Source organism: Ursus arctos, unplaced genomic scaffold (assembly GCF_023065955.2).
Source record: "Ursus arctos isolate Adak ecotype North America unplaced genomic scaffold, UrsArc2.0 scaffold_1, whole genome shotgun sequence".
NCBI lineage: Eukaryota > Metazoa > Chordata > Mammalia > Carnivora > Ursidae > Ursus > Ursus arctos.
Window position 1 is genome coordinate 48,870,777 of NW_026622763.1, and position 25,032 is coordinate 48,895,808.

General features: G+C 41.5%; 1 protein-coding gene across 14 annotated transcripts in view; it reads left to right on the top strand.

Annotated features, from left to right (window-relative positions):
- NOSTRIN (nitric oxide synthase trafficking) overlaps window positions 1–16,190 on the top strand; it is a 55,068-nt gene extending 38,878 nt beyond the window's left edge. For 4 of the 14 annotated variants that reach the window (XM_026492614.4, XM_044381504.3, XM_057318359.1 and 1 more), the window contains 8 exons: window positions 3,100–3,198; window positions 3,294–3,419; window positions 7,126–7,234; window positions 8,114–8,202; window positions 10,995–11,120; window positions 12,035–12,149; window positions 13,477–13,566; window positions 15,973–16,190. In XM_026492614.4, the coding sequence (XP_026348399.1) occupies window positions 3,100–3,198; window positions 3,294–3,419; window positions 7,126–7,234; window positions 8,114–8,202; window positions 10,995–11,120; window positions 12,035–12,149; window positions 13,477–13,566; window positions 15,973–16,109 (891 nt within the window). In that variant the 3' untranslated portion in view covers window positions 16,110–16,190. Of the gene's footprint in view, window positions 1–3,099; window positions 3,199–3,293; window positions 3,420–7,125; window positions 7,235–8,113; window positions 8,203–10,994; window positions 11,121–12,034; window positions 12,150–13,476 lie in introns of all 14 variants that reach the window. The other 10 variants (XM_048214249.2, XM_057318331.1, XM_048214248.2 and 7 more) reach the window with 7 other exon arrangements.
- The last annotated feature ends 8,842 nt before the right edge of the window (window positions 16,191–25,032 follow it).

The window sequence follows — 25,032 nt, forward strand, 5'->3', positions numbered from 1 at the left end:
TCATGTGGAGAATCTACTCAAAATCAGAATCTCCGTAAGGAAAAGAAAGATTTCCTTTCACCCTTCTTGTATCCTGGTTTATTGTTACCACCATTCCAGAGGCCACCAACATTGCGCCCCGCTCTCCCTTTCAGTTCTGTCACTTCCTCTTACCTCGGCTCCCTTAGAGCTACCTTCGGCCTCCCGAGTGCAAGCTCAGCTCTGTAGACCCATTCGAGACTACTTCTGCCAAGTCATCCTCGCCCGGCCCTACCCAAGAACATTCCTTTACTTTGTATTCCCTTAGCTTGTATACACCCTGTCTGCACCACCAAATCATTGACTCACATATTATACTGGGTGTTCTAGATCGTCCATTGTTTACAAACTCAGAAGTAGAATGTTATACTCATGAAGACACATAACAAAAGTGGGCTGAACTGAATTTAAGGGAATTTTATTATAAGTGTGTGAGGTGGAAATGTTACAAGGGTGGTTCAGTTTCCTTCTTCCCTCCATTCTGCCAGGACCATTCTTCTGTAGAAATGGGGTATAAGAATTCATTTAAGCATCCTATAGCGTATCCTCTTACCCCTTCTTACTCTCCAAATTGGATTTATAGATTCTTTGAGAGAGCATTCATTGAAATGTGCTCAAGGCAGTTTGCTAGCTACTAAAAAGGGTCAAGTTTCAAGTGTGGTTATGAAGTAATAAAACCAATTCCACAAACCACATGTCAATTAGTCTTACTATTCATAATCATATTATGCTCAAGTCACATTCACATTTGTTCTAAGAACAAACAATTCAGTTGGTAGAAATAATCTATATTTTGAAAAATAATGGCCGTGCTACTAAGAATTACCAAGAGCCAAATGTTGGGTTCCAACAGTAAGTACTCAAGGAATTATTTTAGAGAGGCATTTGCAATAAGTGTCAAGAACATTAAAAATGTTCACCTTCTCAACAGTGTTCCTCATCTGAACCACAGAACACAGAAAATAATCGGAGTGATTGTTTTCACAGTTCCCCCAAGGGCAGTAGTGACTGTGCCTCTCAGGGTGGAGGGGTTGGGGCTGGGGAGCTGGTGACTCATACGGCACACAACGGACGCTTCAGGACAGTAGGGCTTGACTCTCTCCCAGAACCCGTGGTGAAAAACATAATTTTCTTTCTATAAATGCATCTTGAGGAAATAGCTGAAAAACAAACCAATTTCTGTTCAAAATACATTAAAAGCAAAAGGGAGGAAACAATTCAAATGGCTAACCTTAAGGGGATGACTAAATGAATCAAATGTGCTGTATGCAACCCCACGCAGTGGACTATATTAAATGGAGTTTCTGGAGGCGAACAACATGAGAAACTGCTCTTGTATAATGTTAAGTGAAAAAACAGAATACAAATTTGAATAATTTGCTGGGTAACTAGAAAAATAAAATCGTACATTTGCGCATACCTAGACGGACTGAAATACATCAAAATGCTAATGGGGTAGCTCTGGGTGGAAGAATCATAAATAATCTGAAATTAGATTTTTTTTTTTGTGGCCCTTTAGAGTCCCAGGACAATGTCTCCAAGCAGCTAGTGTACTTGTTAAAATTCCGATTCCTGAGCACCTCCCTAAATGGGATGAATCAGAACCTCTGAATGATTTTAGTAAGGTGTTTAGGTGATTGCTAAGCATGCTAAAATTTGAGAGTTTTTGCTTTAGAAAGAACATGATATTTCTTTGATCAGTTTTATTTAAGCAATTTAGATGAAAATGAATTCCTTCCGAACTCCTTGAGTAGTACAGACCAGACAACAGGACTGGAAAGAATGAAGAGTATGGTTTATCACGGTGCCTGGGCCCCAACCAGTCTCCAGCTCTGCTGTCCCCCTGCGAACTTTGGCCACGCTCTCATACATGTGCTATCGTAAAGGCACAAAAGGACAGTTTTAGGTCCTCCAGAGTATTTTGCTTCTCTACTACCTATTTTATACAAAAAGAACAAGATAACAGAAAGCAATAATTCATTAAATGAGATATGGATTTCCCCTTTGCACAGTGGAATTTATCTCTGCCTCTTTTCATGAGCAAACATAGATCATTTTAATGATTTCCCTGAAACGTAATTAAAATCTCTTAACCATTACCATCTCCATGAAGAGATGCTGGTGATTCTAGTCTCAGACTGATGCTGGTGGCTCAACTCGTGTCAACATAAGGAAACAGCTGCCTACTGGGGTACAGTGTGTTCCTAAAACCTGGCCTAAAATTTCCTAAGTTCAAAGTTGATCAGACTTTGGGGTTCTGCTCTTGTCAAATAGTCTGAATGCATTTCCAAGATATGGACAGGGATTTTACTGGGCTTCACACTCCTTCTCTAGAACTCACAGACGCTGGGATGCCCGGGTGGCTCAGTCGGTTAAGTGTCTGCCTTCAGCTCAGGTATTGATCCCAGGGTCCTGGGATTGAGTCCCACATTGGCTCCTTGCTCAGCTTGGAGCTTGCTTCTCCCTCTGCCTGCCGCTCCCCCTGCTTGTGCCCTCTCTCTCTCTTTCTGACAAATAAGGAAAATCTTAAAAAAAAAAAAAAAAAAAGAACTCACAGATGCTTTTCAAATGATCTCTTTTCTCCCCTTCCTTTGTGAATACCAGGTAACCAAATGCCTTTTGGGCCAAAACAGCCTGGGAAAATTATGTGAGTTAAACCAATCCTAGGGGCGCCTGGGCGGCACAGCGGTTAAGCGTCTGCTTTCGGCTCAGGGTGTGATCCCGGTGTTATGGGATCCAGCCCCACATCAGGCTCCTCCGCTATGAGCCTGCTTCTTCCTCTCCCACTCCCCCTGCTTGTGTTCCCTCTCTCGCTGGCTGTCTCTATCTCTGTCAAATAAATAAAATCTTTAAAAAACAAAAACAAAAACAAAACCAATCCTAAAGGAGGATAAACAGGACTTAGCACCAAATCATGTTCTTTCCTGGGAATCTCCCCCCACTGCAGCCTGGAAATGACATCATCAAAAGGCACAAATGTGACCGTTCACGGGCTTTCTGGGGGTGTGCCAGTGCTTGGGTGGGTGCCTTTAGTTTTGCACAACAACCAGCTCATCTTCTGTCATTTTCCATCCTTTTCAGAGCATCCTGGAGCTGGAGAAGGAAAGAATTAAACTTTTATACAATAACTTGAACCAGTACACCCAACATATTTCTGTTTTTGGCCAAACCCTGACCACAGTGAGTTGTAAGGATTTCTGTATTTCTGATACACGTGGTAGGAACTGGCAGGAAACATTCTTCAGCAACCTTGTTCTGCTTTCTTGGCATTGCAGTGCCACACGCAGATTCACTGTGCCATCAGCAAGATAGATGTGGAGAAAGACACCCAGGCTCTCATGGAAGAAACTGCAGTGTCATCCACAGAAAATAAATCTGAGTTCCTATTAACCGATTACTTCGTAAGTATAGAATGGAAGGAAATTCCATTGATGGGAAGCCTCATTCATAGGCTGAGGGACGCATTTGGAAAAACATTGAGAGCAATTGTAAAGGAAATATCTTGTTTTGTAAATGAAAATATTGATTTTTTTTCATAGTCTGTATAAATTTTAAAAAAACAACAACAGGATGTGGTTTAGAAACCGGGCAATAGAAGTATGTCTTTGGTGTCCTCTGGAAGGGAAGAAAGTCAAATGGGATTCCAGACTGAATCTTTATGCTCAGGCTTCTAGAGTAATCCCAGGCAGACTGTTTCATGACCTGCAAATAATCACTGTATGTCATATCGGTTGTCTATTGCTGCAAAACAATTACCCCCAAAACTTAGCAGGTTAAAACAAGCATTTATTATCTCACAGTTTCTGCAGGCCGGGAATCCAGGTGTGGCTTCCCTGGTGCCTCTGAGTCCCTCACAAGGCTGCCATCAAAGTGTTAGCGGGAGTGCAGACATGTCAAGGCTCTCCTGGGAGACAACCTGCTTCTGAACTCACCCATGTGGCAGATGGCAGGCCTCTGGTCCCCGCTGACTGGTGGCTGCAGAGACCAGCTCCTTGCCATAAGGCTCTCTGCACCTGTGGGGAGTTCACAATAGGCCAGCCTGCTTCCCCCAGAAGCTAGTGATCCGAAAGAGACAGAGCTAGAGTATCCAAGGTGGAACTGTACTCTTTATAAGCTGATCTCAGAAGTGACATCTCTTTGTATTCTATTTGTCAGAACCAAGTCGATAAGTGCAGTCCAATAGTGCAAACCCAAGTCAATAAGTGTTCGTGGAGGGGACTGAACAAAGGCAGGACTCCTCGAAGGTGGGAATCATTGTCAACATTCTTCATGGTCCTTGCCTTTGAAAACCTCACACCATATTATAGAAGCTTATTTTGAGGTCATTTGGGTGATTCTACCATTATATGAAACTTGCTAAAAACCCATCAGCGTGCCTGGTCAGAGCCTAGACATCTCACTTCTTTGTTATCTGGGGGGAAATTCTTTGTCTTCTTGGGTCACACCTCAAGGATTTTGTCCTCCCTCTTGTTGGTCTTAATTGTAGTGTTCTAGGAGCTGATCATTAATTATTGCCATCTGCAGAAAGAATTCCTCTGCTGTATTTTGTCCAGACTTTCAAGGTCCAGATTGGGAAGGCTCGTTTCCCCCTGTATGGAGAACTAGCCTACTGGTCATGGCCTCCTATAGGCTTAAAAGTGTAGCTGAAGTCAACATCCCAGGAGTCCTGCTCAGGGAACAAGAGATGAAGGAGGAGGAAAGGAGGTTAGATTAGGCCCAACAGTGGCTCCTGACCAGCTTTCCCCACCCTTACCCTCCGAACAGCAGTAAGTGGCCACCTATTTCTTGAATTAGATCTTCTTTTCCTACCCTGGAAAAGTGAAGTGAATTAGCAATAGTAATGTCTGTTCAAAACAGAAACAAATGTAGTGATAAGCAGTGGAAAGGAAGATTTGATTATAAGCAGAAAATGCTCCTTTTTTTTTCTCTTCCAAATAGTGTAGGTGACTCCTGAGATGGGAAAATGTGCAATAAAATATATTTGTTACTTTCTTATAAAAATGCCCTTATTGACTAAGCTGTCAGTAAAATAGGGGTCATTGTCATTGAAAATGTGATTAGGCTTCTAGTGCGATGTAAGGAGGCAGCCATGACAGTTTATCTGTAATTGACATGCCCATGGGAATTTTTGGTTTCTATCACATCATCAGTGCACCAGAGCTAATGACTACATATCTGTTGTCTAAGACAATGGACTGTACCTCCAAATGGGTAAATAGGATTTCCTTAATATCCTCAAAGAAAAACATGCCCTAAATCTGCCTTTATAGACATTGGGTGTAGACTGGTTTATATCTAGTTGCCAAGAAATGTACAAGGACTAGGGTAAGACCGGAGAACAATCCAAACGCAGATATTGAGGGGCTGGTGACCAGTGTGAAAGTACTTGTAAGGTTGCTGGAAAGGCCATGCTCCTAAGTTGCATCAGCAGTTTCATAGGCCACTTTCAATATTGATCTTTCTAAAGTCTTTGGAAGAGAAGGACAAATTTAAGAAAGTTAAAGGACAGCAGTATACTCTATCCTCGAGTTGTGCCAGTAGTGATCCACTTCCAGAAATACGTTTGTAAACAATAGATGTCCCCAAACAACCGAAATGGAGTCTTGGCCTGGCACAGAGCCGGAGCCGGAGCCCGGGGATGATGTGCATTTCTCCAGCAAGAAGGGCCTGAGGGGTGGAGTGAGGCAGCCTTGCAGTTCAGCCGGGGCTCTTGCGGGGCCGCCGACCTCCAGGGGCTGGCATGGGCAGGAGCCGATGGGGAGGCACACTGGGATTCAGAGGACCTGGGTTTCAAACTGTTTCTTTTGGGTCTTCATTTATTTCTCTGACTGTCAGAGGGAAAATGGGGAAAATAAAACCAATCTCCTAGGGTTGTTGTAAGAATCACATGTAATAAGGATATCAACATTTATAATATACAATTCACAATATATGAGCAATATATGTTTATCTATACCTTATTATTCCTATTAAGGCTATTCTCTCTGCTCTAAATCCTCACGCTTCATGACTGTCTATCTAAAGCTCATCTCTCCACCAACTTTCAGGATCCTTGTTTTTTCTCCTTCTGTATCAACCAAGTCCTGATCCCTCTACTTCTGTCTTCAGACCTTAGTGTCCCCTTTTTCTCCACGCATTCCTGTCCATCTGCTACACTCCTGTTCGGCTGCCTCCCCATCCAACCTTGACGTCCTCATTTTCTTTTCATTCGACCCTTGAAATAATGGATGTGAAAGCTCAGATATTGTTAACATTTTTTCACATTTTATAAGACAAAATCCCTACTTCAGCCCAAAAATCTGACCTAAACTGCCAAGACAACTTTTCCTTCTACTGTGTTTGCTCAAGCAACTGGTCTACGTATCGTTCCTGATGCGTCTCCTGCAGCCCTCCCTCTGTCCTTTGCTTGTGCCATTTCTCCTGTCCAGGGTACCCTTTGGCTTCCTTCTCCTTGACTGAAAAATCCTGGTTAAGTCTTCTTGCCTCATTGAAACGTTCACGTCCTGGCACTCGGCGAATCACACATTCTTGTCTGCACACTCATGAATGAATGTGGCCTTGGATTGCTAGGTCTCTTTACGTGATGCTTCAAGGCCTGACTAGATTATAGACCCATCCTGGGAAGAGCTCATGGGTCGCCAATAGCCAGCCAATACAGAACAGAGCACAATAAACATTGATGAAACTCCCGACACAGTCCTAGCTCCTGGGAAACATGTCATGCTACATTTGGACCTTCGAAGAACTCTAACTTCAATCAAGATCAATAGGGAGCAGTAGAGTATCCAACAAATAGATTTACTTATCAAGAAACTGTGAAATTAAACTATAGGAAGGCTCTTTCTCCAGCAATACTGTGTTCTGTTGAAGAAAGTGCTCAGCTGTGTACTTACAAGTTGTGGACAAGATATTTTCTTATTAAGTGGGTCTAGGACAGATAGAACAACCTGTATAAAACCAAAGGTTATCCTGACTTTTTTTTTTTACTTTTTTCCTTCTGTTAAGTTAATATTAAATACAGTTTTCAGTGAAATTCTCAGTGCAACTAGGAGTAGCAAACCTTACTTTTTCTCCTTAAATTGTTAAACATCATTTTTTCCCCTAAAGGAAGAAGATCTTAACAATGCAATGAATAAAGAGCGACAAGAGTCTTCATTAAAATCAAAACTGTTGAGACTGCAAAAAGATATTGAAAAAGCCTCAAGAGACCAGGAAGGTGTGTAATTATATCTGTGAATGGCCCGATCAGGGAAAGTGTTCTTTCTACTCAGAGGGTTCATTCAAAGGTAGGGTGATTTCACCTTTGCTAATCGGGGCAGGGATCACCTCATTTAAAGAATCCTATGTCAGACCTAATTTGTGTGAATAAAGAAAAGTGGGAAAGAAGAAAGGAGAGCGCAAACAGATTGAAAATGACATTTTGGTCTATTTAAGAGAGCTCTACGAGCACTTGGTCTCCATTTCCAGAAATAATAGCATTTCGCCGTGTTTCTAAAATTGGCTGGAATGAGGAACAGCGAGCTGTTTAAAAGATGGTAAGCCTCCTTGTGCACACAGCTTTTGGTTTTTTTGTTTATTTCTTTTTAAGCTCTCCTTCTAAATGAGTTAGGGATGTCAGAATGTGAGCAGCTCTAATGCGATACGGGTAATACAAACCGCCCCGCGCTTGTGATTCTGGTATGCGGAGCTTATTTGATGGGGAGCAGAACAACATATTGAAATATAATCCCGATAGGAAATCCAAGAGAGCGAAATGTTTAGAAACATAACCACCGCAGTGAGGGAGGGGCTCACACTGCGATAGTTTTGGGAATCGACCACGGACTGGGTCCACAAGGAGGATTCGAATGCTCATCTTGCAAAATAACAATCAGGATTTTTTAAAAACTGGAATTTCTCAACTTTATTAAATAAAGGTGCAGGCCACCCATTCAGTAAAAGTTAGTAACAACTACAAGGAGAAAGAGCCTCGGCCATCGGGAACTCCCCCTGGTGTGAGTTCTGGGCTCAGGTCCCCCTGCACGTGCCCCCTCTCAGCTGTGTCCCTCCAGGACAGGATGGACCGCGGTGACTGAGAGGATGATCTCATTGTCAGGCCTGGAACGAATGCTGAAATCCTACTCCAGGGACCCCGCCTTCTCAGACGCAGAGAGCCAAAAAATCACAGCAGCCTTGATGGACGAGGTAAATATTTGCAGCGTCTACTTTCCTAGATTGAAAGATGAAGGAGTTATTTTTAGAATGCTTGTTTTCTGGGCCCGTTTGACCTCTGCTCGCCTTTCTTTTCTCATGACAAAGAACAATCCAGTCAGAGCTCCTGTAGTCGCCTCCTTGACGAGCAGTTTGAGGGATCTGGAAAAATTCAACTACTTAGACATGTTTGCTTTAGTGTCCTTCCAGGAAACCAATTGCGCCTAAAATAGAATTCCCCAAAATAGAATAATTCCATTAGGGTCTGGAAACCATGTGTACTTTAACCCGGTTAAGAGAAGTGATTAAAAACACAGGGTCTGCATTCAGAAAGGTCCATATTTGGATCGCGCTCTGCCCTTTCCATGGACTTGGGACAACTTCACTTTTCTCGGTACCTACCTCAAAGGATTATTGTGAGGAAAAAGTGTTTGTTAGAAAGTGCCAGCACCATACACAGAGGAGAGCCGAAATCCTGGTAACTGTGAAGAGTCCCTTTCCCTTATCTTCAGCTAACATCAGGGGCTTCTGGAAATAACAGGAGAAAGGAAAGCTTGGGCACACAGAAGGAAGAGGGTAGTCTGAGTGTGTGGCAAAAACTTCTGAGAACAAGGGAAAAAGGTTTAGAGGCTGAGGTGGTTTTGAGGGGGAGGGGAGGTACTGTCAGGAGAGGGCAGGGAGCGGCATCTCTGGGCCTTTTTGTTGAGAGCCTGCGCCACAGCAGCCCCTCTGGCGTTTGTGGGGAGCAATGGACAATGAGGCTGCTTCAGAGGCACCCACGGTGAAAGGGAGGTCAGCAAAGGCCTGTGAATTTTATACAGGAATAAAAATGAACAGATACTGTGAACTACGTGTGCTAGATACAGGTTTTCTGCTGTGATAAGAGAGAGAGGAAATTGACTGGGATTCATCTGAGAAGAATTCAGGAAGAGATACAAAATCTTTAGCAATGTTTTGAAGGATACAGGAAGCTGGGCTGGCTCTTGGTACCTTATACGTAGCTTCACGAACTCTCTTGGGAAAGCAGGTACCTAATACCTCTGTCCAAACAGGCAATTTCACTGGTTCTCTGGGGAAAGGAGACAAATACAGTCAGGTACAGTTTAATCTCTTTTTTAGCAGAGGCTTCCTTGGGGAGCTGGGAGAGTGGGGGAGCTGTTGTAAGAACAAGCCTAACACTCTTAGTGAAAAGAAAGGCCCGGATTCTGTTCTTTTGGGAGCAGAGGTCTAACACACTTTCAGGGACACATGGCTGCGGTTCCTATGAAATTATAAAGCAGTCTGTAGGACATTTTCTGTGACAGTGCCAAATGTTTGGTTTACTAATTCTATGCAAATAATATTTACCAAAATAAAGTCATATGGGGCATTTTGTGATGGTGTTAAGTTGTAAGTTTATTTCTTCGGTTGTTCTTGCATAGAATTTTGTCATCGTCATCACCAGCATGGAACACGTACTAGGAGCATCTGATTCACACAGCGGAGGGTGCAGGGTTGGAGAGGGTCTGCCCCCTGAATTCGCAGTGTTTATGAGGGAGCCAATATGCACCTTCAAGTAGTGGGTACCGAATACCCATGTAACTTGGTTACACACCCCTACAGTTGGTGGAGGGAAACTTGTGGTATTGGTAGACTTTTTGATCCCCAGGGAAGGTTTCTTACAGGAGGAAACTGTTTCATTTAAATTCTTCCCAATTCATTGTCTCTTGGTCCTTCAAGTGCCGTATTTGAAGCAAGAATGCTGGTAAGGCATGTTCTATGAGCAATTTTTTGCAGAAACGGAATGTATTTTTAGAGTAGACACTGTCTTCAGATATGGGAAGGAGCACCACATAGAGGAGGAAGGAGACTTGCCCTATGATGTTCTCAGATGCAGACTAGGTCTAATGGTAGAAGGCATGCGGTGGGTTTTGATTTCGTCTTAGGCAAGCCTGCCCCACAATACGATGGACTGTTCCCCATCCATCAGAGGTGTTCAGTCCATGGTTGTGGCCCCCTGGCAGGGATGTTAGGGTTAGGAATCCCCATGCTGGAGGTGTGGAAAAGGGAGAAATAATGGTGAGGAAGAGATGAGATAAGCAGGCCCCTCCCATTGTTTAGATTCTGTTATTTGATTTACCCTGACTGAACACAGCTTGACAAAGAAGCTATTATGAAGTTTCTAGTTCAAGGTCAAACAGGGAACAGAAGGTCAAATGGCAAACTAGGAGTGTATCTTTAGCTTCACTTATTTTTACACCCAGATACTCCCGAATACTGTTTCCAGTTTCCAGAAGTGTTACTGCAAACTTTTTGGGTAATAGAGGACCTCACCTCTTTAAGAAAAACAGTAACACCAGCAGCAGCAACAACAAAACCCACTTCACACCATTTGAGTTTGATACTATCTGATACAAGTTCCGTTGCGCACCACTTTCAACTGCCTTCCTTCAAAGCCCCCAAAAGTCTACCTTCTGAGATCGACACTTTATTATTCCCTTTCTCACTCCTCGCAGAAATTTGAGTAAAGCTATCTGTTGCCACAAAATACTGTTCTATCTAGGTTTCCAGTTTATCCTGTTTATAAGAGTCCAGAAGAAGGCACACTCGACAACCAAGGTTCCTTTAAAGTCCTGAAGGGTCCACTTTTGCTCTCTTTCGCATCTTCTGTGCCTGTCTGCATGAGTCGAATGTGTACCTTTCTAGACCTCTTTGTCATCTTGGAAGTTACCCTGATATCCCTTTACCCACCAGCTGTGCCTCATTTTCTAGAAATTTACTCATGTGGCCAAATGATGTATCCACAGACCAATCTGAAACTAGACCTCTTGCAAGCAAACTCCTACAAACTGTCATCGGTGTTAGCAGAACTGGAGCAGAGACCTCAACCGAGCCATCCCTGTAGTAACTCCATCTTCAAGTGGAAAGAAAAGGTAAACATTTAAGAGATGGGCTGTGATTTCTTGATGGCGCTTGCTGGATGGAGTGGCTTCTAGTCGTACCAGGGCAAAAAGGCTATTGTGAGTTTTATGTACCATATATCCCAAATCCCAGTTGTGGAATTTTAAGATAAATTCATTTTTATTCCTTTTGAGTGCAGTAACAAGAGCTAATCACAAATAAATACCTTCTTTGTAGAGTACCTATGAGGAGCTAATAACACTTTGGATTCCTTCTTCCTCCTCATATCTTAACTTTATTCTCTAAACATGCTTTTGGAGTGAAATTTCATACAGACCTAAAGTGTAAGATTTTGGGATATGCACTGGTCTCATCCATTTAACATAGTACATAATGTGGGTAAAGTGTGAGTACAACTTCAAAAATTCACATCCGTGTGTCTTCCCGGCGATACACTGGAGGAAGTGATGGTGACAGGTGAATACGCAGGAGTCGCTACTCCTTGCAGCTGTTTTCCATTTCCTGTCAGAAGGGGGAGCTGTAACCATCTTGTGATAATGGGATTGTTTTCTTTCCGTGAGACTCAGAACTCTAAAAAATCAATCATTTAGAGTCATGGCCATTTCACTTGCGTTAAAGCCAATTAAATTTGAATTTGAGGAAGTAAAGCTGTGAGTGTTATTATTTGACCTGGAGCTGCAGGTCAGAATTGCAAACACAGGCTATAAAATACAGTCATTGTCTAATTCTGAAAATATTACGGCTTCAGAAACAATTAAGATTTATAGTAGAGTTTAGAAAAGCATTGAATAACTTATTTATACTGTCCTCCCCAAAACTAAAAAACAAATTCCCGAGGAAAACAGCTGTGGAAAAGTCACTTCTCACAAATACTTCTGATGACAGTGTTGTTAAAATGACTTTTTTTTTTACACTATTTAAACAGCAACAGACGCATAGTTATGTAAAAATATCTCAGCCTTTTCTGATGAAGAGATTAGAGAATGTTGTGAGCAGGACGTCTTCTGGTGGGCAGAGAATCCCAAGGTCCTCATCTACAGGTAATCCCATGCCCACAATAATTTGGGGCTGGTTCTGTTGGTAAAGCACAGCACATTGTGACATTTACGTTTTATTTTCAGAGTCACATGGGCATCTATCAGCTGAAAGAAATTTGCATTTCGGTTAGGACTGATTAATTTGTTAGCATTTGTAGCTTTCTGTGCAGACATAATACAAACTGTGGGAAGGAGTCAAAAAGTGGAGGGTTGAGGGGAAAAATGCATGCTATGAGAAGGTCCCTGAGATGACTGGCATTCATGTTATTCAGACAGTCTGCAATTTGCTGTCCATACATTCACCCCTGAACCATTGTGAGCAGCTCTGTCTCCACAGCCTCCTCCAAACTTCCATGGAAACCCTATCCTTTCTGTGAGAAACACGGTGATCCCAAGACCTACCTACTCCCCTTATTCAGCTGCCTAACCTTAGCTATTTCCCAGCCCACACCCCCCACCTTTCACCTTTCAACACTCACACACACACTCACACACACACTCACACACACACTTGTTTAAACTTGTTAAACCCTTGTTTAACTATAGCTTCCAAACTTTGATTTGCAAGTTTCTTGATGAAAAGTTAGCAGAAAGAGTTTCAGGAAAACCCGGGACAGTAATGGTCCACATGGTGTAGTGAAGACTCACCGTCACATTGCTTAAGAAACTGGGTGTTACCCGCTACTAATGAGTCGTTGAACACTACACCAGAAACTAACGATGCACTGTATGCTGGCTAACTGAACCTTAAAAAAAAGAAAGAAGAAAGAAAGAAAGAGAGAGAGAGAAAGAAAGAAAGAAAGAAAGAAGAAAGAAAGAAGAAAGAAAGAAAGAAAGAAAGAAAGAAAGAAAGAAAGAAAGAAAGAGAAAGAAAGAAAGAAAGAGTTCCGTCAGAACCTAGGGATGGTGGAAGCAAGCACGTGCTGCAAGGCCCCTATCTATACCTGAATGGAAACCGGTGTTGTGTTTTGCAAAACATGCATCAGCTACCACACATATCAGCTAACTGATATTGATAAAGAGGTTCATGTGGGAAACAAATTTAAATTATCATCTTTATTATTTACTTTTTTTCTCCAGACTTATTATGTTCCACATTATCATACAGTTTTTGATTATATATTATACCTAGTCCATACACACAGTAGTGTATCATAAATGATTACTATACCAAGAAATGAATATTATGTGAAATTATAAACTTTCCTTTTGAGAAGAGGTCGGTATATTTAGGCTCTGCACCCCAGCATTAGAAAACTCAAGAGCTTCCATCATATTCGTCTTGCCTCCTGACACAGCATTAGTAATTATAACTGGATCCAACTTTCAGCCTCCGGTGTGGCCCCGCTCGGCAGTGGTCTTTGCAAGGCTTTATATTCTTTTCAAGCCAGACAAGATGATGAATTAAATTTGGAAAAAGGTAAGAATCATTTTCAAATAGTTTGATTGCCTTACCGTGTTGAGATCTTTCACTTGAATAAACACTCCTGTCTTTGTTACAACAGCCTTACAAGTTACCACAACATCAAATCATCACAGGTTTATAATCACCCTTTTTCAAAAATAAAGATAAGCACACCAAAAGTAAAAGTCATGTAATAAAAATAGCTAACATTTATTCAGTGTTTACTAAGTGCAAGACATTGCTGCAAGCCCATTGTCCCATTTAATGTTCATAAAAGCCCTTTGAGTTAGGTATTATTGTTTATTCCCATTTTACTGTTGAGAGACTGAGGCTAAGTAGAAAGGGTAAGTACTTTGGCTGATGTTAGAGGAAGTGATAGCGCAGGCTTTGAACTCAGAAACCCAGAGTCATGCTTCTTATCACAGTGCTAACTGGGGTAGAATGTCAGTAATGGAAAGTTATTAGAAAGGTGGCCCCATCTTTTTCTTTTTCAGAAAGCTAAACACACAGGAATGTAAAATGATTTCCCCTCACGGCTCAGGGTAAGGGTGAGTTCTAGAAGCCAGGTCAGAGAACTCCCAGTTTAATGCTTCTCCCACCTACCTCTCAGAAAAAATGCTTTATGGCCAACCCAGGAAATGGCCCCCTTTTCTGTGTCAAAGATTTTGGTTGAACACAGAAAGGTTTGCCGTCATGGGTTATGTAGACCTCAACATTAAATAAGAAAAAGTCACTAGCCTCACCTTTCTTTGTGTGTCCAATTAGCAACCATATTTGGATGTTAAAGCTAAGGCAGAGATCTGGCAATGAAAAGGTGAGTGAGAAAAACTTGTGTTGTAGGAGAGAGCGCATTACCTCCGAGCAGGACATGGCGCCCAGAGCCAACAGGAAGTCTCGATGGATTTTGCAGCCATACAACACGTTTTTGCTATTGGTTAACGGGTGCTTCCTTTTCAGTTTGCCAGCCAGATTTCTTCCAGCAACTACTTTTCCTTCTAGCTCAGAAATAAATAAGATAAGAAAAAAGGAAATAGAAAGTGGACCCTCTCCTCCATTCATCTTAAACCAATGTTGCCTTTATTTAAAAGCTGGCAGAGTTCTGGAAGTCCCTTTGCTCTTCATCATGTCATCCTAGGGTTACCTACAGCAGTAAGTGAGTAAATGATATGCCTCATTCCCGCTTCCCATGTGAATAAAAAGCACATTTCCCAGATGCCACCTAGACCCCAGGGCCCGTGTCTGAGTTACGTAGGTACACAATAAATTGATTCTCTTCTTTATCTTCAGTTCTGGTGGCAGCAAAGTCTACTTATACTTTGTATCGTAAGTGGGTTCAAGTAAACAGAGCCATCAGAGGCTTAGGGAAGCGGCACCAAGTCTTTAAATTATTTGTTTGAATTCCTGTTAGTAGCCTGTGTCGATATGCTGACCTGAGATCTGCTGGCCTGAGAGAACTCACTGGAGGTAGCACTTAGGCTGAGAATGATCTCCTGTAAGAATAAAAAGTGATTCATGAGTGAGGCGAGGTGGAAGGGGGTGGGGTGGACAGTTCTTTGCCTAAGACAGAAAATAACTGGAGAAGAGAATGAAAGAAAGAAAGACTGAAAAGTTACCTCAGAAGGATGCTCAAAATAAAGGAGCTCTTGGCTGCCGAAAGAAGAGGCTTCTGCTTTGATGTGCAGTCAGCAGCCAGAGGGGAAGGGCCCTTTCTCACCAGAGAAGGACTTAGCCAGAGGATTTGGGACACCAGTTTAAGCTTTAGGGTTATTAATATCAGAATGGTATTTTTTAAGAGAGAATTAGGGAAGAGCCATATGTCTCTTAGGAATTCTATGTATTTGACTCGTGGCTTTAAAAAGTATTGTCTTCAAATTGATATTTTATTAAAGTGATCTACATTGAGGAATGGGGAGTTATGTTTCTGTGCAAAGCTGTGAGTTGGAACTTTGGACTATAAAACTGGCTCATGTAATGGAGAGAAGCTGTCGTGATCTAAAGAAAAGTCTGGTAGCTGAGACGTACTTCTAGTCACCGTACCAGACTATCTCGGCCACCAATGTGAGAAACCCTTAAAACACAGACACCAAGAAAAAGTTTGATGACGAGCCATAGGCTGTATCCGAAGTAAGCCGTCCCGCACAAGAAGGACATGTGATCCCACGTGATTCGGTTTTTAATGAAACTATCGTATGACATAACCTGGTTGCCCATTAACTTATTCTTTTTCATATTCTCTGCATTATGCCTGCTGCATACAGAGGTGTTCAGTAAATTTTGCATCATCTGAATCGTGTGCCGAGAATGATGCTACCAAGTAACTCCTTGAAAGCAGAATCTCCTTAAAACTGTCTTGCCAACTGGGCTCGGGCATGTGCTTAATGGCAGAGACCCATCTGTCTAACTAAATGTGCATTTTCCCAGGCGACATTGTGACTATATACAGGAAACAAGAAGAAGGATGGTGGTTTGGTTCTCTGAATGGAAAAAAGGGCCATTTTCCTGCGGCTTATGTGGAGGAGCTCCCTTCCAGTGCTGGGAACCCGGCCACCCAGGTGTAAAACAGGATTCCGAGCACACCGCCTTCCTCTGTCAGCTGTACAGGGCGTGCAAATAAAGATAAATGCTGTAATCTTTACAAATAGAGAATGGAGTCTTACCTGTGTGTCTCCGCACTTTGCACTCTTGCTTATTTGCTTGAAACAGAGTCAGAAGATGAGAGTGGAGGGAGGCGGGAAAGGGACCCCACAGCAACTACAGTTTTCAAATCCTAAGAGACCCTAGAGATGCCCCAACACAGCCCCCGGAGTCACACACAGAGAGAGAGAGAGAGAGAGAGAGAGAGAGAGAGAGACGGAGTTCAGATCATTCAGCCACTTGCCTGAACTCACATAGTTTTCTGGTGGCACCACAGAGATTAGGACTTAGATGTCCTTTTTGTCGGATTGTGTGGCAACAGGCCAGAGCAGGCCTGTGAGGGGTTGAGCAGGGCCCGGGAGGCGAGGAAGAACAGATGAAGAACGAGATGAAGAGTTCAGCAGAGCCTGGCAGGTCAGACCCCAGGGAGAGAGAGCCAGGTTAGGCGAGGGTAGAATAGAGGATGGGGAGCTGAGGCCAAGAGGCCCGGTGATCAGAAGAGAGGGTGGTAGACGAGAGGTCTGGCTACTAGGCAGAGAAGCTCAGTGTCGAATGGAGTTCCATCCTCAGCCAGCAATCTTCTGAGGCAGTGGCTTCTTATGTATCACCTGTGCTCACCCAGAACTGCTCTTCCAAGTGAGGCCAGGTGTGAGCCAGAGATGGCTCGGGAGCTGAGAGCAAGAGCGAAGTAGAGAGGAAACGGTTAGGAAGGAGACAGTGCCTGAAATCTCTAGCCTCCTTGTCCATTTGGAAACTTCGTATACCAATTTAGACATAAGAAAATTGCACTTCCCAAGTAGGTCATTATGAAAGGAACACCCTAGGCAGCTTCTTAGTGAAAGGAACCTCACTATCCTCACTATCCAGGTCTCGCTGGATAGAAAGTTCTAGAAACCAACATTTACTGTTAAAATGGACTAGAGAGAAACAGCTTTATGCTGCTTCCCCAAATGCCCTTTAATGGGAAGAGATTGGGGCTGAGAGAGGATAGGTCTCAATTTTTTCCCAAGGGGAATATTTTAGAATGGAGAGAAGTGGGACAGCAGCATCTTTCAGAAAATGACCTAAATCAGATTGGAGATCACACTCTCCTGAATGGAGGGTTATTGTGTTGATAGAAACATTCCGGCATGTTTACTCTTGTACCAAATAGTGTGACATTAGAATAATTAAAATCCATTTCATTACTCTCTTGCCACCTACCTCTTCTAATTTATTAAATTTTACACTTTCAAAAAGGAATTTTTCAAATCAAGGTACATATATTTTTTATACTCTGCACCGTTACACTCCTATAGCAGGATATAACGAACACATAGAGGTATTTATAGATATAGACACCAGACCTGAAGGAGCTCTAGTGAAATTCATTATGTGAGACATAACTTACAGCCTAGAAGAACAGATCAGAAGTTTTAGTGTCATTCTTAATGGTGTACTAATGAAGGCTTTCTACATGTAGAAAGTTGGCTGAATAATAGGCCATTAGACCATGAACAGAAAATTTGAATTTATATTTCCTCTTCATCTTCCTTCTTTCCATTAAGCCTCGATGTATAAAAAATTGCGTAGCAATTGACTGCAGCCCACAGAGGATCATTTGTGTAGAAAAAGTGATGATAGTGGTGGTTGGGCCCTGAAACTCATTGGAAGTAATTTTCAAAGAAAGATGTCCCTCTACCTTTGTCAATCTGTTTTACCTTGTGAAAACATAAATGATTTTCCTGTTTTGTAACATTGCTTCAAATTCCTTTTGCATCTGTGACATATAAATTTTTATGTGTCAAGGAAATACTCTCATCAGACTATATGTATCAATATAGCTGGGTAGAACAGACTTGGTGAATACCTTTTTAGTAGGGCAAGAATTTTCTGATGGGACAGGTGGGAATGGTATCCCTTATATTTAGATAAAAATTAAGTGTATATTGTGAAGATTAATGATGTACAGAAGTCTTCCGTACAGAATAAAATAACTTTTAATATGAATACTTTGAAGCCCCTAAGTAGGCTTTCATAATTACGCTCCACTACGCAGTTTCATGTCAGGAAATTTTTAGCAACATCACAGCCAGAAATATAAGCAGTAGAGGTCTGAGCCAGATTTTCACTGAAAACATCAGAAGGCGTTATTCTACTTTATCTTCTAATAGAACACAAGCTGATATATCTATCATACTATCAACCAGAAAGATCTATTAATTTCATTTTTTTTGCATTTTCAATTACCCATAATAATTAACATTTATAATGACAAAAAGCACTTTAATCACTTAGAGTGCCTTCTGATCTATCAAAAAGTAATATAATATCCAGTTTGGGGTAAAGTAAATTTTATTGCGTAGTATTATAAGGCTTTAACTGATAAGTAATTTGAGTATAGTGTAACTTTATTCTTCCCTCCAAAACACCCCCTCCTCCCCCAAAGTCTTGATGGGCTTGGTGGGTAATTAGCCTGAATTAGAACAAGAAAAGTGCATTAGAGTCAAATAACATGTCCTACTGTCCTTTGCAATCTTACACAGGAAGAAAGACTAGCCCAGGGAAGATAGTCTTGGGGGGGGTGTAGGGGGCAAGATTAGGTGGTCCTGGGACTTGGACCAGGGTGGGGGACATGGCAGAGAAGAACAGGAAACTTTTGTAGAGGGAGTGCAGCTACAAGGATAGAGCTACATGGATAGTGTCAGAGATTTCGGTCTGCTGTGACCCAGGATGGAGAGCCGGGGTCCCAGGCCTCCCACTGGGCAGCACCATGGGTGAGAAGTCAGCAAGCCAGAGAATCCAGGCTGTGCTTATGCAGATAGGAGCTCAGTTTAGGGAAACTAAGGGGACGGGTGGGTGCCTGCAGCTGGGGAAATCTGCCCAAAGGGGAGAGCCCAGTACTCACCTGCAGGGTCATGGAAATGGGAGGAAAGCAGCTTTGGCCTGAGATTGGAGTAATTAGACTTGCACAGAATTATACAGTGAAACACTCTTTCTCAGAGGAACCGTGGGATATGGAGAAGCAGACCTGGGAGAGGAAGGAAAATAAACTGGCTAGAGAAAGATCTTTGTCCACAGCTGAGGGCTCATGATGGAGATCAGGGGACACAAAGGGAGTTACAGCAGGGAGCGCCTAGAAAGGACTCGCGCCTGCCTAGCCCGGTATTCGCCATGGCAAATGTGTTGCTGATCGCAGTTTCAGCTGGCTAGTAACTTGAGTTTTTCTGACGCTGGGGCAAATGGCTAAATGCTTACTTTGGAGGTTCTCCAAGGGTGGTGCTGGAACCTGCAGCACTGATGTAACCCTGGACTAGGTTAGAAATGCAAATGTTCAGCTCCCACTTCACACTCAGAAACCCAGCCATCTGTGGTTTAGCAAGCGCTCCTGGTGATTCTAATGCAAGCTTAAGTTTGAGAACCACTGCTTACTTGCATGAATCTGGAGACTAGTGTCTACAGCATACACTCCAGGAAAGGAGCACTGTTGAAGGAGAAATATATCCAAGGAGTCAGCTCTAAGAGAGAAATATCCCCTACTTTTGATCCGATAAGTTTTTAAAGATGAGTGGTGTTGGGAACTTGGTCGAAGAAGTTTCTCCCTTGTGGGGCTGCTTTACCTAGGGGCCCCTTCGCCTCTTCTTTCTCATATTCACCCTTGGCCCAGGGAAGAAAGAACACTTTGGACCACATTACACTCTCTCAAAAGAGACTCGTCTTCCTCTTTCTCAGCCACTTACTTGATAATCTCATTGGTAGAACAAAGTATGATACGGGCCATATCTTGACCCTAGAGAATGAGAAGCGAACTATCTGCTGCTCTCAGTCCATTCCTCCGTAGTCCCTGCTCCACCAGCCAGGGTCTGGAAGCAGATCACCCTCCTTCTGACTTGGGATTGGAAGGTCAATAGTAGCCTCACACGACGCCCCCAATGTCGGTGTCATTCACCTCCTTTCATCTCATCACACAGGCATTTTTCATCTCACATCATCACAAGAAGGGTGAGTACGTACAGTAAGATATTTTAAGAGACAAAGACCATAACTTTTATTCACATAACTTTTATTATGGTATGTTGTTATAATTGTTCGATTTTATTATTAGTTATTTTGTTAATCTCTTACTGTGCCTAATTTATAAATTAATCTTTATCATAGGTATGGTATATATTGGTTTCAGTACTAGCTACAGTTTCGGCATCCACTGAGGGTCTTGGACCATATCCCTGTGGATAAGGGGGCGACTACTACATTTTACTGGTCATAATGAATAATGTTGTTACAGACATTCGTGAACAAATTTGGGGGGGAAATTCGTTTCTTTTGGGTAGATACCTAGAAGTAGAATTGTTAACTGTGTATTTAACTTTTTTTTCCCTGTCTATTTAACTTTTTTTCCCTATGTATTTAACTTTCCTGTGTTTTTAAAAACAATCCTACAAATTGTTTTCCAAAGTAGCGATTTTCTTTTGCATTTCCACCAGCAATGTATGAGAATTCCAGATGTTGCATACCCTTGTCTGTACTTGATATTATCAGTCTTTTAAATTGTAGCCATTCTAGCAGGTGTATTTAATTTCACTGGGCTTCTAGTTAGTATTTGCCTAGTGACTAATGATGCCGATCATCCTTCCATGTGCTTGTTGACTATAATTTCGCCATTCTCGTCCAATTCACTAGCAGGTTTTCATGAATAAACATTTCCCAGGGTGTTGCTTGCCTTTGCAATGGTTGTTGCTTACCTTGAAATGGTCATTTTAATAATTTGCCAGTTCGTGTATGGTTTCTATGGGGCAGAATAGCCCAGCCTTCTCACATCACCATTGTCAAGAGTAGGGTCTTTCAACTGGATTTGGAAGGGTAAGTAGAAGTTGCTCTCCAGAGTGGTTGGAACATTATGGCTCTGTTACTTAAATACTAAGTCTTAAAGACAACAAGTCCTTTTCCTCGAAGAGCCCACTTTCGTAAGGGAGACAGACCAATTAAACATGATACACTGTGATAAATTCTATAATAGGGCTACATCAAGAGGGTTATGAGAACATTTGGGGGGGGCATTAATCAGGATCGAGGAGGTTGGGGAAAGTCAGCTGAGGAGCACTCAGGCAAATGAGAAAGTTGGGGTGAGCCACCAGAAGCTGAGAATGAAGGCGCTGCTCCTTACCACTGGAAAATACACACGTACAACGATTGATCATGCACTAGGCCACAGCGCAAGTCTCTAGAATTGTCTGACCTCAGCATAAGTTAGAAATCATTAAGAAAAGGATAATTTAAAAATCATCTGCCTTCGGAGAACACATTCATATGTGCACCTGCGTGCACATAAGCCCACGTATGTGCACGCACACAGAAGCTTCTAAATAACCCATGGTCAAGGAAGAAATCTTAATGGAAATTAGAAAGTATTAGAAATAAAAAATAAGAAAGCTACTACATATTAAAACCCGTCGTTCTAGTAAAGTAGCTTAAAAATGCTATAGGGAGAAGTAGAAAGGCTGAAATAAATGAACTAAGCATCCTAATTATGGATTTATAAAAACAACAGCAGAATCAACCCACAGAAAGGGAAGAAATAAAAAGGGGGAGAAAAAGCAAAAGTTAATGAAATATAAAGCAAAATAAAATATTGAACAAAGCTACCTATCGGTTCTTTGAAAGGATTAATAAATTGAGCAAACCTCTGCAAGATTAAGAGAAAAAAGCATAGATAAATGTTATTTATAAGGAAAAAGTGGACATACGACAGAGGCAGCAGACATCTAAAAGCTACAATTATATATTATCAACGACTTTACACCAATCACTTTGCAAAAAAAGCAAGACCAAAAGACAAATTTCTCAAAAAATATGCATTATCAAAACTCACTCAAGAAATAGAATAACTCAATTTAATTGCTATTAAAGAAATTCAAAGAGTGGTTAAAAAAAAAACTTCCTACAAAGAAGACACAGGCCCAGATAGTTTTATAGGTGAGTTCAAAAACAGATAATCTCATTCATACTTTTTCAGGAAATAGAAAAAATGGAACACACTCGAACTATTTTCAAGATTCTAGGACCTAGGAGAGAACCTTGATGCTAAAACCAGAGTTCATATACGAAGGAAAATTATAAGCCAACCTCACTTAGGGCTATAGACATAAAAATTTAAATAGAATATTCACTGAATCCAACGCTATTTTTCAAAAAAGATTGCATATCCTGGCTAAATTGGATTTATTCCAGGAAGGGAGGGTTGATTCAACATTTTTAAATAATCTATTGATATAAATCACCATGTTGACAGATTAAAGATGAAAATCTATATAGATGCAGAAGCGGCATGGTAATATTAACAAATATTTATGGTAGTTACTTCTAATTACCTGAGAATAGAAGAAACCTCCTTGGCCTGGTCAACAGAAAAGAAACTGGCAAGTTTAGGGAACTACACAGAGCACAGTATGGCTGAAGCTCAAAGAGGTTAAATGACTTGCCTGAAATCATGTACCATAGACCGGACCACATCTTAATTCTGATTTTTCCACAATCCCATTCTGATGCTGGAAAACAGAACTTTTCACAAAACAATTTAGAATATTCAAGGTATACCATTACACAGATCACGTTTATTTGACTCTCAAATATTTCCTCTTTCCAGTTAAAGACCTTATCCCCAGCTGCTTCCAGGGAGTTGCTGAGAGAAAGGGATAATGTGTCTAAACTCTAAACATTCTTCACATCATATCACAATGTACATTGTTTATACTTCTCACCAGGATATATTTAACCATATCAAGAAAGGAGCTGATTTTAAATAGCTTATATTTCCTCCAGTTCACTTAAAAAATTGACTCTATTTTGACTTAGATACAACCCTTATCTTTTATTCAGAAAGAAACTTGTCCTCTATTAGCTCATCATTAAGTCAAGAATCGCCTGGGTCGCTTAGTCGGTTAAGGGACTGACTATTGATTTTGACTCAGGTCATGATCTCAAGGTCCTGGGATTGAGCCCGGTGTGGGGCTCCGTGCACAGTGGGAAGTCTGCTTGAGGATTCTCCCTCTCTCTTTCCCTCTGCCCCTTTCCACACTTGCCCGCCCTCTCTCTCTCTGTCAAATAAATAAATAAATCTTAAATAAAAAAAAGAATTCCCTGTAGGGCCATCTTCACCATCAAAAAATAGCCGAACATAGCAGCAACACACATGCAGGTACTGTTGAATAAGTCAGCCCTTTTTCAGAGGTGTAATTTTGATTTCCTGTTAAATAATTTTCTATTGAGTCTGTATGATGTGTTCAACATTAACAGATATTTATTAAGCTTCTACTATGTGCCAGACACTATGCTAGGTGATAGCAAAATAGGCAACGTGCTCTCATTGTACACAAACCAACACAGAGCTAATTGTATAGGAATTTTCTGAGTTAGAAGAGAAGCAACACTTTGTAATCCTCCTTAGCTGGAAAATTGAAATTTTTAATCCATTAGCACATTTTAGCAGGTTTTGTGCCACTTTTTTTTTAACTTAAACAATTTAGTGATTGAGTTTAATTTTTAAAGATCTCATTGTTCATTTTTTTACAAAATTTGGACTAAATTAATCTACCCCATTTGGATTCCATTTTAATCAACTTTACTACTTGCGCATATTTTTTTTCACTTAGGAAAATCTCTTGTCTTCATATCTGGTGTTTTATTTCCATATCAGGAAGATTTTAAATGCTTAAAATTATTTTAGTTTTGTAATATACCATCCTAAATACAATGTATAAAAGGAGCAAACTTAATGAGATAGTTGGTTTGCCTTTCATGTGTATTTTTATTCAAAGTGAAATTTTCATAATGTATCAACTTTATAATTTAAGCTAATATATGAATAATATCAGTTCCAGAATATTCCTAGGTTGCCACATAGTGACCCTCAATAATTAAGGTCTTCATATTTGACTGAACAGATAGGACTATACATTAGTCAGTAGCCCTCCACCTGACATTTCCACGAAGACCAGGTTGTTGACTGTATTCTACAGGCCTACAGACTGCTCTCAGCGAGCCATGCAGCTCCTGAAGGCCTGGTACTCTGCTCATTGTTTCCCTGAGGTTTGAGGCTGTTTTATCATCTTAGTGAAGCTATTTCCTAAAGATCCAGACAAAACATATCCCTCTGCTTTCAAGACAGTTTACCTTTTTTTTTTTTTTTAAGATTTTATTTATTTATTCGACAGAGCTAGAGACAGCCAGCGAGAGAGGGAACACAAGCAGGGGGAGTGGGAGAGGAAGAAGCAGGCTCATAGCAGAGGAGCCTGATGTGGGGCTCGATCCCATAACACCAGGATCACGCCCTGAGCCGAAGGCAGACGCTTAACCGCTGTGCCACCCAGGCGCCCCTACCTTTCTTTCTCTTAATCATTATACTTCTATGGAAAAAGGCTAAGTTATATTATTGAAGTTCAAGTTTGTTTACAATCTTTGTGAACTTTGTCTCCACATACTTTCCCTACAATACAACACAGAAATGCATGAGGTGTCGTCCAGGCGAAGCTCATGGATTAGGTGCCAGACTGCCACCTGGTTCGAATTCCAGCTCCAATGCTTACCAGCTGTGTGACTTGAAGTTACTTAAACTCTCGGTGCCTTGGATTCTTTATCTGTAGAACAAGGCTATGGATAGTATCCACCTCACAGGTTGATGAGGAAAATATTCTTTCTTTTATGATATTAGAATGTTAGTAGACAGTAGTATTTATTTTGCCATGTACATTTCAAAACTTGCTACCCTTAGGTTGGGCCTGTATTCCTAGTTTTTTATTACTAGTCCATGACTTTAAAAAGCTTGGAGGGGTGCCTGGGTGGCTCAGTCTGTTTAGAGTCTGCCTTCCACTC